This window comes from Lactuca serriola, chromosome 1 (genome assembly GCF_051521515.1).
Source record: "Lactuca serriola cultivar US96UC23 chromosome 1, Lser_US96UC23_V15, whole genome shotgun sequence".
Taxonomy (NCBI): domain Eukaryota; kingdom Viridiplantae; phylum Streptophyta; class Magnoliopsida; order Asterales; family Asteraceae; genus Lactuca; species Lactuca serriola.
In genome coordinates, this window is record NC_136408.1 from 68040606 (window position 1) to 68059440 (window position 18835).

Here is an 18835-nt window from a genome sequence, read left to right on the forward strand (position 1 = left end):
CTTAAATTAAGAACAATAGAACTCATACTTTACATTTCATATAATCTATAACTAAAATGTATGCAATGGTAGTTAAAATATTAGAATTCGTCATCAAACGCACAAAATCATAGTCAAAATATCATGACTTTTATTGGAAAAAAGCACACAAAATCGCAAGTAGCTTCATGTCATCTGTGATTTTAGTAAAGACAAATTTATAAAATTGGCTTTTATATCTATAAACTATTGGACCGGAAAAGGCTGAAAATGAGTTGAAATTGCAACCCAACTTGCTAAAATCACATATAAGCGTAATCATGTGTAATTTTGATAGCTATGTTTAGGCATGCAAAAACCGGTTTTTTTTTTCTGAACCGTTTCGGTTCCGGTCAACGTAGTCAAAACCGGTTCGGTTCCAAACCGGTTCAAGAACCGGTTCGACACAAATAAGCTTTTCTATATATATATATATATATATATATATATATATATATATATATATATATATATATATATATATATATATATATATATATATTTTGGCTAATAAGTGTAAAATAGGAATGAGTTTTTTTTTGTTTAGATTATATTGCACTAGAGTGTTATAAACCAAAAAAAAATTGTCTTCACAGCAGGTGGATTGGGGAATTGGGGGATTGGGAAGGCTTATAAGCCTTACATATATACACACACATACTACACGTCCATATGGACCATTTTGCCATAAGTTTTTTTTTTTTTTTTTTTTTTTTTTTTTTTTTGTTTAATAATATACATATGTTTTTCTGTATTAACTTTTTTTTTTTGGTTTTAAATTTTATGTTTGTGTATATGTAGAAAAACATAATGGATGTAAAAAATTGTTCAACTTGAATCAACACATTTTTTGGAGCAATTTTCAACCATTTTTTCATTTTTTTTGTTTTTTTATATTGGAAATACATAATACAACTTCAAACATAAAAAACACAAAACATCCAAATTGTCAAAAGCCGATTCCGAAGCTACCGTAGAAGCTTGGGAGCTTAGTAGATCACGGGCCATAGCGGCTAAAATCGGAAATTGGGTTTCCTTTCTTTTCCACCAAGTCAAGATATCAAAATTTTCAAACTCTTGAATACTCATTTGAGACAAGAAATCGGAACCAATGTACCTCCCGAGCTCGCTACTTGGGGTGTTAGACCGAGCTCGTTTGGAATTTTCATTCCTCAAAGTATTATAAAGCCTAATTGTTTCGTTATTTTGGTGAGAAGTGGATCCGGATGCCCCCGTGTTTTGCATCATGTCATGAATGTTTGTTGAACCATATTTTGTTAAATAAACTTCAAACAAATTTTGAAAAACTTTGTTTAATTTTGGAACTTCCTTTGATGCATAATCCATGTCATCATCCATTAAACCCAAATCGTAACAAATATTTTCAATTAAAGTCTCAACCCCCCAACATTTAGAGCCGGATTCAAAGCGGCGAAACAAGTAATAATGGGAGGCGTTTCTTGAAATATTTTTTTAACTTTGCTTTCATCGGTTTCATCATATTAGCAAACATTGTGCTCCTCATTTCAAACTCATTTATTTTCGCACACATTAAAAAAATTTGGTTTAAAACTAAACAACTTATAGGATAATAAACACCCGATAAAAAAGTAGTTGTTTTTTTAAAAACATCAAGCATGTCCGTAACAAGTTTGATAGTATCCCAACTTGATTCCAGATAAGCCGTAACCTTATTACGGTCCGCAAGGTTGTCATGGAACATTTTTAAAGTATCTTTTTGACGTAAGGCACATTCAAACATTTTACAAGTGGAGTTCCATCGGGTATTATTTTCCCAATTCGGACCTAAAAAGAGGGCATTCACATCGACACAAAATTGCATATAATTATGATATCGAGCGTTACTAGAACTAAAAATATCTTTTAGCATGTCTTTGAAACCATCTTTTATAGTTTCAATGCTAGTTAGTCCATCTTGCACAACCAAATTAATGATATGTGCAACACATCGACTATGAAAAAAAAACATCATCGCAAATTGGTTTATATTTTAGTTTTAGTTGTCCAACCGTGACGGTGTTGTTTGAAGCATTATCAAAAGATATAGAAAAAATATTTCCTTCAAGTTTATAAGTTTTGATCACACAATCTAAAATTTTAAATAAATTTCTATCGGTGTGCGGGTACTCAAACAATTCAAACGTAATCGTACGCTTCATCATTACCCAATTAGTTGGATTAATCCAATGAGCGGTAACACAAAGGTACGCATCCGGTGAACCGTGAGGAGCCGTCCAAACATCACAAGTTAAATTCACACCGGTTTCTAAAGATTGAAATCCTAAAATCATTTCATTTTTTGCAAGTTTCCACATTTCAATACAATCACGTCTAATAGAAGTACGACTCATGTGACAATATCGTGGTTGGAGAGTATCTTGGATGAGTGAAGTCAATCGTTTGTTGTCGAAGTGGTCAAAAGGCAAACATTCTTGAATCACGAACTTCGCCATCATATCCCGAACTTTACTCAAATCATAACTCCACAATGTTGCATCATTCGCCATTGTTGTTTGATTATGTCCCGGCCCAAATTTCACCGCGGGACATCTTTTGGTTATATGAGTTTTCAATGTCGAATTCCCTTCTTCATTAAAAAAAGCACCACATTTCTTGCATCGCGCTCTTTTTGTACCGTTCGACATTACACACAAATCATAGTTGCACCAAATAGCTGGATTTCTATTTGTTTCTTTGATGCTAACAACGGTAGGATTGTTTGATGAATCTCCAATACCAATGGAAGCCAAATCCATTGTCTGAATTAAGAGCGTTTTTTGAATTAAGAGAGGTTTTTTGAGGTTTGGTTAACCCAAAACATCTAATAGCTATTTATACTATCAAATATTGGGGAATATGACCAAAAGGGACCAAAAATCGGGTGTCTAACAGCCATAAACAACTATATAGCCATTAGAATAAGACAAGAAAACGGGCATATGCAAAACCGGATCAAAAAACCAGTTCTTATTAAACCGGTCCTAACGGTCAAAATAGCGAATTGGTCCGGTCCAGCGGTTCGGTTCATCGGGGGTTCGGTTCAAGGCTGAACCGGTTTCCGGTTCACCGACCGGTTCGGTTTGTGAACTGGTTTTTTTGGTCACGTCTAGCTATGTTAGACTAAATTTTAGTAAAACTTGCAAAGTCATTAAAAATGAATTTGTAATTTAGTCTTTAGGGAGAAGTAGAAGTAGTTGCCAAGTTTTTCATTTACAGAATTACAGTGGACTTCCAATAAGGCTCAAAATTAAAGGAAGCCCACTAATAAGAGTCCAATGCAGCCCTTTTACCATAACATAAGATGCATTTTCATATATAACTCAGCGTCATTGGCCTTCCATATCATCCACGATTAGGGTTATAAGCAGCCGAACGTTGCTCGCCAAAAACTTGATTCGGATCGCTTCCGTCTCGCAAACATGGGGTACGCATAATGTCCATTGATGCAATTCATCTTCTTATTAACCTATATGATTGTATATGTCTATGTATATCTTATGACAGTAAATGAAAATCATATGATTGATATTTTCCACTTAGCCTTGTTTAATCGATCGAACGAACTTGATATACACACCTATAAACCGATTTTTGGCGGATTCGTATGCTTTGTTATGAAATTGATGAAAAACAGAAATAGTTCGATTGACATTGCCAGTAGGATTGGTATATAGATTTTGGCGTTTCGTAGTTGCTCTTGAATTCAATGGAAAACATTTTGATTCATATCAACCTTTTTAATTACAATAATCTTAATGATTCCAATTTTACAGTAAAACACATGGAATGGGAGCTGGACGCAAGCTAAAGTCCCATCGCAGGCGACAAAGATGGGCAGACAAGTCATACAAGAAATCTCATCTTGGAAATGAATGGAAGAAGCCATTTGCTGGTTCTTCTCATGCGAAAGGCATTGTTCTTGAAAAGATGTAATTTTTCTTTTCCTATTTAAGTTTTCAACTTTACATCTAGTTTTTGGTTTGAAGTATAACGAATTAACAAGTTTCCATACATTTTTTACAGTGGTATTGAGGCTAAGCAGCCTAACTCTGCTATCAGAAAGTGTGCTAGAGTTCAACTCATCAAGAATGGAAAGAAGATTGCTGCTTTTGTTCCCAACGATGGTTGCTTGAACTACATTGAAGAGAATGTATGTTTCTTTTTCTTTGACATTTTATATAAACACAATAACATCAGTACTCATATAAAAAAGGAAACAACCATGATAAAGAAGCAGCCATGGAGTCGATATTTTTCAGCAAATTTGATGCATCTTCTCTAATATTTAGTTTAACATTTATTTATATTGACTTGTAAATCTTGTAATATGATAGGATGAAGTCTTGATTGCTGGATTTGGGAGAAAGGGGCATGCTGTGGGAGATATTCCTGGAGTTAGGTTTAAGGTTGTGAAGGTTTCTGGTGTATCTCTTTTGGCTCTTTTCAAGGAGAAGAAGGAGAAGCCAAGATCTTAAGTTTTGAAGAGGTGGTTTACATTGTTATTAAATTTCATACTTTTTTCAAAGAGCCTAAATGGTATTGTTGTCTTTATGACTTGTTTTGCAGACAATGCATCATTAATTTCGGTAGTGTGTACTTATTTTTGAAGTATTTTACATAAATTGTTCATGTGGTTTTGTCCAATCACCATCTTTATCTACCTAAAAATATGGTAAATCCTTTTTTTTTTTTTTTGTTTTGGATGTCTAACTTCCCTATAATTTTAATTGGGCGAAAGAAACAGCTAAAAGTTCTAAATATACTTTGAATAGTTTCCCTCACTGTTTCGGATTTCATTTTAATTTCCTTTTCGAATTAATTAATTATTCGAGGTTAGCATATACTTTTTATTATCTTAATTACTCGATTATTTGTTTTTATTTTATATCATAGGTAATTTTTAGCTTACTTCTTACCGATTTAGGTTTGCATTGATTTTATTATTTTATTGTAGGGTTTAAATAAATTAGTTTATTACTTGTTGCTATGAATTAATTATTTGTATTATCATATTACATATAAGTTTGTTTTGTACAAGAATTTAAGAGTATGCTTTTAATTGCATTTTTTTGTGATTACTTAATTTTGTTGGGCAATATGAAAGATTTCATTAAGCTTTTCAGTTCAGATTCAATTTTAGATAAATTTAATGATGTAAGATAGTCGTGTAACTTAAATGGACAATTTACTTTAGAATGCATACATTGTTTATATTTTTTTTAATCATTTGATGTATTTTGCTATTCATTCATATCCTGTAGATTATTTGTTCTATCCTAAAACAAAATTATTTCTATGCTCCGTGTTTTAGTTACCACCGTGACGAAAATGCATACAAATATCATTTTTCTAGATTTCTATAACTTTGGGCCCAAGTAGCTTTAACCTAACAATCATCTATTTATAGCATCTTATGATAGTAAAATGGTTAAAGTATTCTATTTATGAAGCATCCAACTTCCATCTAAGAACAATATAACTTAAATTTAACTCCGTTATTTATAAAATCATCTAAATACTACCTACCAATCTACCACCAATGTAACCCGATTCTTTATGAAGTGGAACCAAAAAAAGCAAAATCGCACTGGAAAAGTTGAAACCCGAATCTGAAATAAAAAAAGAAGAAGCAAAGACCGCAAGACCGAACGGGTCAAGATTGGATCAAGACCGAAGAAGACCGGACTGGAAAAAAAAACAGCCCACCACCAGGGTCTCAAACAACTCACACCAAATACCGTTTCGACAAAGATCGAACCGTTCTGAAATCGATTTTGTTCACCTCTTGGGTCAAACCCTAATGAGATTTTTAACATGACAAGATAATGTCTTGCATGTTAAGCTGAAATTGATTTTGTTCACCTCTTGGGTCAAAACCTAATAATAAGATTTTTAACTCTTCTTCATTGGTTGCTAGCGTGCAACTCTTCTTCGTTTAGAAGGTGTAATTGTATAAAGTTGATATGTTATATACGTATTTCTCATGTGTTTGTTGATTCATGTATAACTAGGTTAGTCGACTAACTGAATTATTTGTTATTCATTAGTTTTCAACATCTATCTAAGATTTGATGTCTTTGCCACCAAATAATATTTGGATATAAAAATGCATTTATATATAATGGTTAAATAAAAAAACTAGCCCAAATGTAGTAAGACCCCAAACTTTTATTTATTTGTCTTTTTTTTTTTTCCAACTTCTAGACGTTATAATTGATGAATATTACAAAATTAGTTTTTTGGACTATAAGGTTAATTACTTAATTTTCATTTAGCCGCATTCACATAGTTTGTTCAATAAAGACCTTATACATATACCATTTTATTCCGAATAATATCATTACTTTTTACTTATAAAAAACTTAAAAAAACCGATACGTGTTCTTTTTAACATATATATCCACACTACTCAACACCAAAGTTAAGGTGGTGTTTTTTTAGAGAAGCTCTTTTTGAACACTTATGTCTGCGAATAGAAAGACATTTACGTCTTTATGTTTCTACAGAATGTTTGTGTTTTAGAAGACCACACATGTCAAAACAATTGTACGTCCACTTTTACAAATATACATGGACCAAAGTCTGCGAACAGAAAGACATTTCTTACATATATCTTCTAAACATAATCATATATTATACATAAAAAAAACATTGTTTTAGAATAAGAAGGTGATTATATGTGTAATATATAACTTATTTATAGGTCTTTATAATATTTTGAAGTTATTTTGCATCAATATAGCTTCATTTATACGACGGTTTCCTTGTTTTGAGAAGTAAAAAAAAAATGAAAAATAATAGGGTAATTGAGAAGTAAAAGAAGGGACAAATAAATGCGTTCCTTTTCATTTAGGGGCTGATATTGAAAAAAGGAAAATTAAGAGGGTGACAATATAGCTTAATACATAGCTGAGGGACAATATTTGCAATTTACTTTCTTTTTAACGTCACAGCGTTCAACTTTTCAGCCGACCGCCTTCCCTTGTAAATTCAAAAATTCATTCCACTCCTTCGCAATTCTCACACACACATTTAAACAGTGGTTTTCTTCACAGATTCAAATCAAAATTAGGGTTTTTCATTTTGCAATCCGTGAAATGGGAGAGAATGCTGAGAAAGATCTTGATGTGAAAGCATCAGGTGCTGTCAACGACGGCTGTCTATCTCAGGGCGATGAACTCGTGATCGATGTTACGTCTTCTTCCACACTTACTGAGGACCGATCTTCAGGTTATTTTCTCATGGTTACATAGGATTTAACTCTGATTTCTTCTGTAGGCAAGATATCTACTAGTTTTTAATCAGGCATTATCTCGATTTTATTTTTTTGACGGAAAAGATAACTTGAATTCTGATGATGTCTAATCCTTTTTTCAATTTAATCAAATTCTTTTCAATTTTAAGATTTTTCCCCTTGAAATCAACATAAAAGATATGACATTTTTTTTAGGAATAAGGGAGGGTATGATTATGTGCGTCTATGCTTATAGTTCACTGCTTCTAACTAGTAAGATGGGGCACTTCTGAACTTCAGAGCATTCTAAAGAAGGAAGATCTATTAATGTCATATCATTTGTTCTAACTAATTTGATCTTATCACATCTCCTATCAGTCTAATTTTTATCTTTTTGCATGTGGTATTTATCCAAATTGAGGGATTATCTGAATAGGTGCATTGCATAAGAAATGTACAGATTTTTTCAGCAGTATTCTCTCAAGTGGTCTGTGGCTTTTTTGTTACATAAGAATTGTACCAATATCCATGTGTGGGCTGTGGACATGGCCATTAGTATCACTGTAACCTTATGTATACTTTTAAATCATGTTATTAGTTTAACTTAATCTGTATGACATCCAGGATCTGTGAATGAGACAAGTCTTGAGCAATTAAGAACAACTGAGATTGATGCTGATAAGACAATTGAAATAGCACAACCAAGTGAACAGATTGAAGAAATGGCTAATCTGAAATCAGGAACAATTGAGCTTGATGCTGATAAGACATTTGAAATAGCGCAACCAAGTGAACAGATTGAAGAAATGACTAATCTGAAATCAGGAACAACTGAGCTTGAAGCTGATAAGACAATTGAAATAGCACAACCAAGTGAACAGATTGAAGAAATGGCTAATCTGAAGTTAGGAACAACTGAGCTTGATGCTGATAAGACAGCAGACATGGCCCACACAAGTGAACAAATTGAAGAAATTCCCAAACTTATTGAAACACAAGAACCTAAAAGGATAGGAAAGAATACCAAATTCAACTTACGCAAAAGTTTAGCTTGGGATAGTGCCTTTTTCACTAGTGATGGTATGCAACAGTTGTAGAACACTTCTTTCTTTTTACTCATGCAAATTCAACTCCATTTTCAGAATCACTTTCTTGTACACAGGTGTTCTTGATGCTGATGAGCTGTCAACCATGATTGAAAGAGGCGAGAAGGGAATGAAAAATCAGTTACCTGGAATTGAAGAGGAAGTATACAGATCAATGGAATCAATCTCAACATTAGAAAGTGATAGCTTGACACTTGAATGTCTTGAAGCTGAACTATTTGAAGACATTAGAGCTTCAATCCAGAAATCCAATACAAAATCCAACCTCAATAATAACTCAACTATCAAAGTTCAATCAGGCAAGAAAGATTCTCAAGCAAAAATTAGCATCTCAAAAAAGGTGTTGGATCTTGATTCTGGGAAACGGGTATATGCTACTTTTTTCATTCTCTTTCTGATTATATAAATTTATAATAACAATTGATCTTATTTTCCACTTTTGATCTGTTTCTAAAGCCTGCTGCAAGAATCAAAGATAATAGCACTTCATCAATTCCAAAACCAAAGATAATCAGCAAAGTAAGCTCCACATCAGCATTGACAAAAAGAGCTTCTTTAAGCACCAATCAAGCAAAGAAAGATCAAGATCTTTTAAAACAAGCTCATGGTAAAAAAAACTCTATTCTTTTTATTTAACAAAAACAGTTTCTTTAAAAATCTGATTTGTGTTTTTAACAGCTACACATAAAGGGATTCAATCAGCAAAGACAACAAATGGAGTGATTAATCCTCGAAGAGGTGTTCCAAAGCCTTCATTAACTTCCAAATCATCATCATCATCATCATCAACAACATGTAGCAATTCGAGTAGTTTTTCAGGAAATGATTCAACTTTTTTGAGAAAAAAAGTTGATTCCAAAAATGGTAATAAGGTTACAGCTGGACCAATTCCCAAAACACCCTCAAGGGTTAACACAAAGAACAAAGTGCCACCTGTCAATTCTCGTCTCTCGTTTCATACGACACTATCCAACCTTTCTTCAAGTGTATCACCTGCAAGTTCCATAGATTTATCTTCAGAATCATCATCATCAACCTCCATTACTCGAAGGTCTATAGAATCCATTGATTCAGCTTTGAGTGTGCATAATCATGCAACTGGTTGGAACAAAAATGAAAATGGAAATCAAATTTCTTCACTTTCTCGACCTCCTTCTGTTCAACCTACAGGACTCAGAATGCCTTCACCCAAGATTGGATTCTTTGATGGGGTCAGTTTTCTGAATAATTTTCTAATTGTTATTTCATAAACAGTTTTAATTGAAATGAATCAATGATGATTGTGATTTGTGAATTGTGATGCAGGGAAAATCAGGTGTTAGAACTCCAAATGGAGGTGGGAATGCCATACGATCTCAAACTAGGGTTCCGACAAGCTCAAATGGTGTTAATAAAATTCCACCACCAAAAACAGGTTTTATGAAACCAAATCCTCAGAAAACTGGCTCTAAACAACCCTCTCAAGAACAACCTAAAACAAGTTTGAATCTTTGCTTAAATCCAACTGATAATGATTCAAACAAAAGCAAAATGGAGACATTTGATAGCTCAAGGACTCCATTTGCTGTGAAGAACTCTGTTTGTGAGGTTAGTGAGAGTGGTTTGACTATGGAGGTACTTGAAAAGGGTGTTGACTTTTCTTTTGTGGAAAGTCAACATAAGGAGAATAGTGAGTTTATTTGAAGCTTTTTAGGGGTTATTTTGCATAGGTGATTTGTTATTTTGTGTATTTTGGTATAACTTGAATTCTTGTATGGTGTTTTCTGTTTTGATGATGGTGATTTAATTACAATATTATACTTTTAATTTCACCCAAGTAGATATATTTCGTTAATTTTTTTCAATAAGTCTCTATACCTATTTCATCGGTGTTGATGTTGATACTTGATAGTGGTCTAAATACCTTTTTGCAAAATGATTTTGAGTGATATAAAGTTTAGATATATCTTGAAGATTAATATTATGGATATTTTGCAATTCTTTTTAATATACCCTCAAATAATAGTTGTTAGTGTTATAAGATATTATTTATCCCCAAAACTAATACACTTTTTTTTTTCAAAATTATTTATATTTTATGAAATGTTTATTTGTTTTGTGAAAATAACGTCTCTGTTTTTCAAGTGTGTATGTTCTAACTTTTTTTTCTTTAAGAGAATGTCAACAATCGACTTAAAAATACCACTAAAAAAGGAAATCGAGGAATTGATAGTTTATTAATCTTTGACGGCTAACAAACAACTTATAAGGAATAACTCATCCTTAGTATTCAAAACACGATTGAGCAATTATAAATTGCATGACGCTTGTATTGATGAGTTTAGAGGATCAATGACCATGATATTTCTACAATGAGATCATCTACATAAATAACACCATATTCATGTGACTTCAAAGTCAAAAGAGAATTATAAAACGCCCTAATGTTTTGAAATTTTTTCAAATCATAATATACATGTAATGAATATTAATATTAAATTTTACTTTTAGATTGCAGCATTTTTTTTCCCAGAAGGTGCATATATTACTATATTAAAGAGGCTTACGTGTCCAAATCACAATGCACCGTCTAAAACCACCCACATCGCCACCTTTCAATTCATTTTGCAATGCAAGATATTCAATTTTGTATGCCACATAAGTTAACTTATTGCAAATATAGAAAGTCTTGCAAAGTAATATTTAATATTAAAACTTCTTTTCATTTTAATATTTTATTTATTTAAATATATATATATATATATATATATATATATATATATATATATATATATATATATATATATATATATATATATATATATAGAGAGAGAGAGAGAGAGAGAGTTAAGTTCAAATGTTTTTAACAACTATTGTGTGCCTAAATGCACCAATGAGAATTCAAGAAATAATAAAGAATTAAATAAATCATTAAAGGGTATTTTGGACTTTTGGTACTTTTAATTAAGGAAATGATTTAATTGAATTCATTCAATTAAGGAAATAAAGTTAATATATTTGACCTAGTTATTTGGGGCCGAACACATTCATCATCGGCTCACCATCGCCGATTCTGCTTCTTCTACAATTGATGTATCCTCTCGTCTTGCACCCTCCTTCTTCCATGTACCTATTTGCACCACCACCTGCAAGGACCTTCAACAAGATTCAGGCTTTATTCGATCTTATTTTACAGCCGTTATCTTTATCTCTCTCGTTCCAAATCCATGGACCGATCCTAGAATGCAGTGATTTATACTCACCAGTCATAGGTATGTAATTATATTTCTCAAATATTATCAGTTCAATCAAAACCGAAGCCACATAACCATTTATGCTTCTTTTTGTTCGATCGTATGGAAACCGAACACAGGAGGTATACCCTCCTGTGTAACTCATTTGATGTTGATGGTTCTGATATGCTTAATCTAATCACATGTAATTTCTTGTAACAACATTATGTCATGGCCTCCATGTGTTCGATAAAATGCCTCAATGAAAAAATAGTTAAAAATCATTAATGTTTTTACTTCACTTTGTTCCTTATTCTTTTCAGAACTATATAACTCAATTTAGATTGGGTTGGATGCCATTTTCATAACAATAGGTTGATGCTAGTTCCTTATTCTGTCAGAATTTGCATTTAAATACATTGAACATATCGAGAAGAAACACATGGAACCCGAAGAATGTTAGTTCCTTATTTTGTTAGAATAGGTTGATGCTAGTTCCTTATTTTGTTTGTTGGATATATTCTTGATAATACAAATTCTTAAATAATATTCTTGCAGAATAGTTATTTTTGTAAGAATATTATTTGTTGTATTCTGATAGAATTGTAGTTAATTATTTGTATGTTTAATGTGCAGGTTTTACAAGTGTATCACTACAAATTACTTGGCAATGAATTTCTGGTAGAAAAGGCTTCAAGAATGGCTTGAAGACATGATGGGAAAGGGTTGAAGAATGAATTAAAGAATGATCACACTTATTTTTTAAGAATGTTGTTATTTTTTAAGAATTATACTTGTTTATTCTTTCAGAATGTTTGTTATTATTCAATGAATCACAATCATACAATGTAATTTTTTGATATATTATTAGTTCAATAATCGATTTTGTGTATTCTTTTAGATAGTATTTACTAGTTTATGTTTGACATTCTGCCATTCTGACAGAATAAAATCGAAAAATACATTTACTAGTTTATGGTTGATATTCTATCATTCTGAAAGAATAAAATCGGATTTTTAAATTTGAATTAATTTAAAATATTCAGATTTTTAAAAAATAAAGGAATTAATCATCCCTAAAAATCCAAAAATTTCCTTTTTTAATATAGGTTAATTGACTAAAATGCCCTTATGCTGAAATTTGTGTGATTATATGGTACATGCTATCCTATTCTACTACCATAGACCCTCAAATCATGACATTTGATTATATTCACAATAGTTAGTAAAAACAAAATAACCTAACCTTATATATATATATATATATATATATATATATATATATATATATATATATATATATATATATATATATATATATATATATGGAAAAGTTCAATAGAGAACCATAATTATGGGTTCTTTAAAGAACCAATTTTTTTTTTCCAATTTCTAGAGCTTATTCTTTATCGAAAAAATAATCTAAAAATATCTAAATTCATATATTAACATTGTGAATGTGAAAAATATTTTTCGGATTCACGTTGTGAATTTTCGAAGATTCACATTGTGAATTTGACGTAAAAAAAATTCGAATTTTATATCATTGGAAAAAGGATAAAAAGTTATGAATTTCTGTATTTTTAGTTTTTTTTGATAAAAAAATAATTCTAAAAGTTGAAAAAAATATTGGTTCATTGGTTTCTTGGTTAATTATGGTTCTCTATTGAACCTCACGCCGAACCATAAAGACACGAGACAAAAGTCTATACCTCTTTGCGCAAGGTATTTTGGTCACAAAGGGGGGTTTGTTTGCAAAAGTAAATAACTAAATAACAATCTACTTTAAAAGCATGCACAAAATGAAATAGATTTGTAAACAATTTGTAAAAGTGTTTCCAGTTCTAGTTCTCAATGTTGTTGTTTAACTTGATTATGACTTGATGTAATTTGTGATTGCTATTCTAAGTTGGTACTGGAAGATATTAACACACTCTAACACCTATTGCTTGCCAAATTATCTAACCAAAACACGCTCTTTGACTAGACCTAGCTTTACTAATTCAACCTAAACACGCTCTTAGATTGTATTGAAAAACTGCATTAAGTTTTTGTACAAGCTTCCCAACAATGTTCATTTCCTCTCATACGCTTGGAAGTGTGAAAACATGTGATATATGTTTTACAATAAGAAAACTTATTGCTTGTTACCAATTATTAACTTAATAGAACGATTAGGTGCCCTAAAAGTTAATTAACTGCACAAAAATTCAATTCATGAAAGTGGCTAATCAAACATAAATCAAATTTAAGGGTTCTAGTTTAAACAAAAACATAATCACTAGAATAGAATCAAAAATAAAACATCAAATCATATGCTTCAAGTCAAGCAATCAACATGTTTTGAACAAGAACTAGAAACTAGGGTTTCTTAGCCACACATGGCTAAGAACAAATCAAACAAGAATAAAGATGGAATTGAAATGTTTAATGTTTACTAAAATGAAATCAAAAATGTTTGCAATGATTAGGTCTTCTCGAAAGCTTTGAGAAGTCTCCCAAAATTGCCCTAGATCGCCCAAACTGCTCCCAAAAACCGTTCTCCCTTCAAATGACGTCTTCTCCTGTCTTTTATTAAAGTTCACGTGCATGCCATGAGGCCATGCGTTTTCGGCATGGCCATGCCTTTTGCCCATGTGTTTTTGGGATGACCATTTGTCTTGACCATGTGTTTTTGGCATGGCCCATGCTTTTTGCTAAAATTCCAAAAAGTCTTCACTGTTGACTCCATCTTCAATCTAGCTTCACCACGAGTCATGTTGCTCAAATATGAGATGATAAAGGACAAACACGACCCGTGTCAGTGTAACAAGAACCACATTTCAAACGTAGTCCTTTGCTATGATGATAATGCAACAACGACTCGGGTTATGTCTTCATGTTTTCCTCAATGGAATGACCGGTTCATCTTCTCTGCATGCTCCAAAGCTCCAAGAATCCAAGCTCCATGCATCCATACATCCAAGCTCCACGTTCCATGCTCCATAATGCCTGCAAAATAAATCAAAAATAGTGAAGTACCAGGCATTCTTAATGAAATATGCAATTGACCTAATAATCAACTAAATGCAAGAATTATGAAGTAGAATGCTATAAAAAGACGGAAATAAACATGCAAAATAGGTGCATAAAATGAACCTATCAATCTTCGAAAATTCACAACGTGAATCCGGATTCACACGGTGAATCCGAAAAATATTTTTCACATTCACAATGTTAATATATAAATTTAGATATTTTTAGATTTTTTTTTCGATAAAGAATAAGCTCTAGAAATTGAAAAAAAAAGATTTGGTTCTTTGAAGAACCCATAATTATGGTTCTCTATTGAACTTTTCCCTATATATATATATATATATATATATATATATATATATATATATATATATATATATATATATATATATATATATATATATATATAAATAGATGCTTTATGAAATTATTATCCTTTAACATATTAACTTTAATTTTAATTTTAATTATTATTTAATTAACAAATATTAATAATTATTGTTTATTTAAAATATATAGGATTATAAACATATTAAATTAAGGGATATATACAGTAAAGTCCCAATATTTTCATCGATTTGACAAGAAAGTCCTAAACTTTATTTTTTTGACAGTAAAGTCCAAATTACCGGCAGTTTTTGACACTTTTACTATTTTTTTCCGGTTAGCCGGTAATTATGACTTTTTTGTCAACAAAATAAAAAGTTTAGGACTTTCTTGTCAAATCGTCAATTAGGACTTTACTGTCAAAAAAATAAAGTTTAGGACTTTTTTGTCAAATCGTTGAAAATATTGGGACTTTAGTGTATATATAATTTTTTTGGTTAGAAATTTAATGGTATGATACTCTTTAAGCATAAGAGTTATTGAAACCTTCTCTAATCAGCTAGATCCTATTGAAATCCTTTACGTTTGCTTCTTGATAAATCGTTTTTTTAATCTCAACAAACAGACATTGAAAAAAATTGAGATAATCAAGAAAGAAAGAAAGAACCAAGGTTGTGTTGGCTTTTTGCAGTCTCAAAAATGGAGAAATTAGAAACCTAAAAAAACGAAATTGTCCTGGCTTTATACAAACACAAACAACACATGTCTAGTCAAAAGGGTGTGAATGTGGAGAAAGGAAAGAATGGCAATTTTGTTTTTTTTTGGTTTCTTATTTCTCCATTTTTGGAGTTGCAAAAAGTCAACACTACCCTGGTTCTTTCTTTCTTTCTTTCTTGATTATCTCAATTTTTTTCAATGTCGGTTTCTTGAGATTAAAAAAATGATTTAACAAGAAGCAAAACGTTAAGGATTTCAATATGATCTAGCAGATTAGTGAAGGTTTCAATAACTCTTATGCTTAAAGAGTATCATACCATTAAATTTCTAACCAAAAAAAGTTATATATACACTAAAGTCCCAATATTTTCAACGATTTGACAAAAAAATCCTAAACTTTATTTTTTTGACAGTAAAGTCCTAATTGACGATTTGACAAGAAAGTCCTAAACTTTATTTTTTTGACAAAAAAATCCTAATTACCGGATAACCGAGAAAAAAGGGTAAAAGTGTCAAAAACTGTCGGTAATTTGGACTTTACTGTCAAAAAAATAAAGTTTAGGACTTTCTTGTCAAATCGATGAAAATATTGGGACTTTACTGTATATATCCCTTAAATTAAAAAGAAATAAAATTATTTAAACATAATCAATAGAGTACATAAAACATACATTATTTTCCGTTTAATAACATATGGAGTTGCATTTCATACAACTTTCTTTGTCATTCTGACAATGTTGTATCAATTTCTAAAAATTTCATCGCTGGTTTACTTTTTTGTCATCCATCTTTTTTTCATATCGTGGTTTTTCAAAGTTCTTGTGTATTCTTTCATTATGTTCATTTTTCCATTTCGTTTGCATCCCTTTGTCTTTCTTGTATACCAGTACACCATTTCTATTCATCATGTAATGTCATCCAAATGTGCAAAAAAATAAATTCAAAACTCTCTGATGAAATATATAATGTTAGACCCCTTTTTTGTCTTCTTCATTTAACCCACTTTCATGCCTATATTTGATTTGTTCATAACACCCAACAAACTTAGAAACAACGTGATTCAGTCCAATAATAATGTTAAAAGTTGTTGTGTCACAAAATTTGTGGATATGACATGTTTTTTTTTGGTCTTCCAGGTATATTAAACGACATCAACATGTTAGACCGTTCTCCTATTTTTTTACAAGGTGTTAGAGGGGAGAGCACCAAAGGTTAACTTCCAAGTGAATGGTAACAATTGCAATTTAGGTTACTACCTCACAGATGGAATTAATCCTAATTGGGCTACTTTTGTAAAATCAATACCATTACCTCAAGGACCGAAACATGCACTATTTGTAAAGAAACAAGAGGCAGCTAGGAAAGATGTTAGAAAGAGCATTTGGCGTATTACAATCCATGTTTGCAATTATTAGTGAACAATCATGTATCTGATGCAAAGAAATAATCGGAGAAAGAATGAGAGCATGTATCATTGTGCACAATATGATTGTGGAAGATGAACGTGATTTATATATTCATCAATTTGATTATATAAATAATGATATTAATTTTAATATATCTAGGCTTTCAATTTCCCGAAGTCGTCTTCCCTTATATGACACGTATCTTCAGAGTCATGCAAAAATTTGTAACAAATCCATAAATCATCAATTACAAGCAAATTTGATAGAAGAGATCCAGAATCGATTTGGAGACTATGAAAATGAGGATTAATTTTGTAATATTCATTTTGTGATTCATGTTTTTGTAACGTTTTAATATTTAAATAATAAATAAAGTAAAATAAATTTAATATTTATTATTATTTTGTTATTTTATATTTAAAAATATTATTTTATTATAATAATTAAATTTTTGTTTATTTATTATTGAGTAAATATTAATATATAATATTTAGTATATATGTTAAAAACTTAAAATGGATAAAGTAATTGTTGATAAGGCAGTACGGACCATTTTTGAAAAAATGAGTGATATTGTATTGATGTAGAAATAATTATTAGACCATCTGATATGCTTGTCACGAAAGGATTCATAGTCTACATGGTCACTAACCACGAATGTGAACATCATCCCAGGTGTTTGTGGTGGTTAGTGGTGAGATATTTTTGTGATCAATTGTGGTGGGGAACACTAACGACCACACCTAATCATTATCAAAAAATAATAATGATATAATGGTTAATGGTATGTATAGCAGATGACCTTATAAAACATGTTTGAAAGATGAGTGATATTTCATTGATGTGGATGATGTAAGTAGTTGGCTTGTAGATTAGTTGTTCATCCTTTAGCTTGTGGTATATTCCAATTACTTTTTAGGTTAATATTGTAAATAAACAATAAATAATATTTAAGATATATTGGACATATTTGATAGAGTCATCCGAAGTAACAACATAATTTAACATATTTGATTTGACTTATAGAAAAAAAAGCTCCAATACTCAAAAATTCAAAAACCAATTCGATATATTTGATATATGTCAAGAATTGTGACATTGGTTAGCCCCAAACACCTTCCTCTTCCTGTCATGTGTTGCATGAAAATAAGTTCAGTATGGAATAATGTATAATTTGCTCAATAACATCTATTTTGCTCAACAAACAAATAAGTCTATGTGTCATCCCTAGTAACAAATGAGTATCATGTCTCTCACGATGTTCATAATGTATATATACAACATAAAATATTATTTATCAAATCTACGATTAAATAGCCATGCCAGTTTCACGAAAATCACGAGCTGATTTTTGTGTGTAACTGGAATTGTGAAACTTGAAATCCTTAATATTACTAGAGGTTTATTTTTCAAAAAAAAAAAAAAAAAAAAAAAAGGTTAAAGTCCATTAAAGTGACTTGAATTGAATATTACCACCTTAATTAAAACTTGCTTAAAGAATGAATTTAATATTACCACCTTAATAAGATTTTATAAAGAACTCAATCATAAGTTGGTAATGTGGATCTCCTGAAACACATTAGATGCACGTGGAACAGTAAAACATGTTTCAAAAGATTAATTGATTGCTGATTCAATTCTTTTATATGATTTAAAATTTCATTCGTTGAAAACTATAATAATAAAAAAGGATACCATACATATATGACTACCAAAACTAACGTAATAACATAACGACATCGATGCATATATTAATCCAGCAAGCAATAGAAATGGAAA

The 18835-nt window shown here is 30.9% G+C and overlaps 2 protein-coding genes across 2 annotated transcripts; both read left to right on the forward strand.

The window, feature by feature from the left end:
- The first annotated feature begins 3329 nt into the window (after nt 1–3329).
- On the forward strand, nt 3330–4683 carry LOC145090507 (small ribosomal subunit protein uS12). Its single transcript, XM_079028682.1, has 4 exons — nt 3330–3463; nt 3813–3968; nt 4063–4189; nt 4374–4683. Exons 1-4 carry the CDS (start codon nt 3459–3461, stop codon nt 4512–4514), a joined length of 429 nt encoding a protein of 142 aa, XP_078884808.1. The 5' UTR covers nt 3330–3458; the 3' UTR covers nt 4515–4683.
- A 2338-nt stretch (nt 4684–7021) lies between these two features.
- Nucleotides 7022–10190, forward strand: LOC145090520 (uncharacterized). Its single transcript, XM_079028688.1, has 6 exons — nt 7022–7269; nt 7898–8353; nt 8436–8746; nt 8836–8986; nt 9058–9590; nt 9685–10190. The coding sequence occupies exons 1-6, from the start codon at nt 7137–7139 to the stop codon at nt 10060–10062; spliced, it is 1962 nt and encodes a 653-aa protein (XP_078884814.1). The 5' UTR covers nt 7022–7136; the 3' UTR covers nt 10063–10190.
- The last annotated feature ends 8645 nt before the right edge of the window (nt 10191–18835 follow it).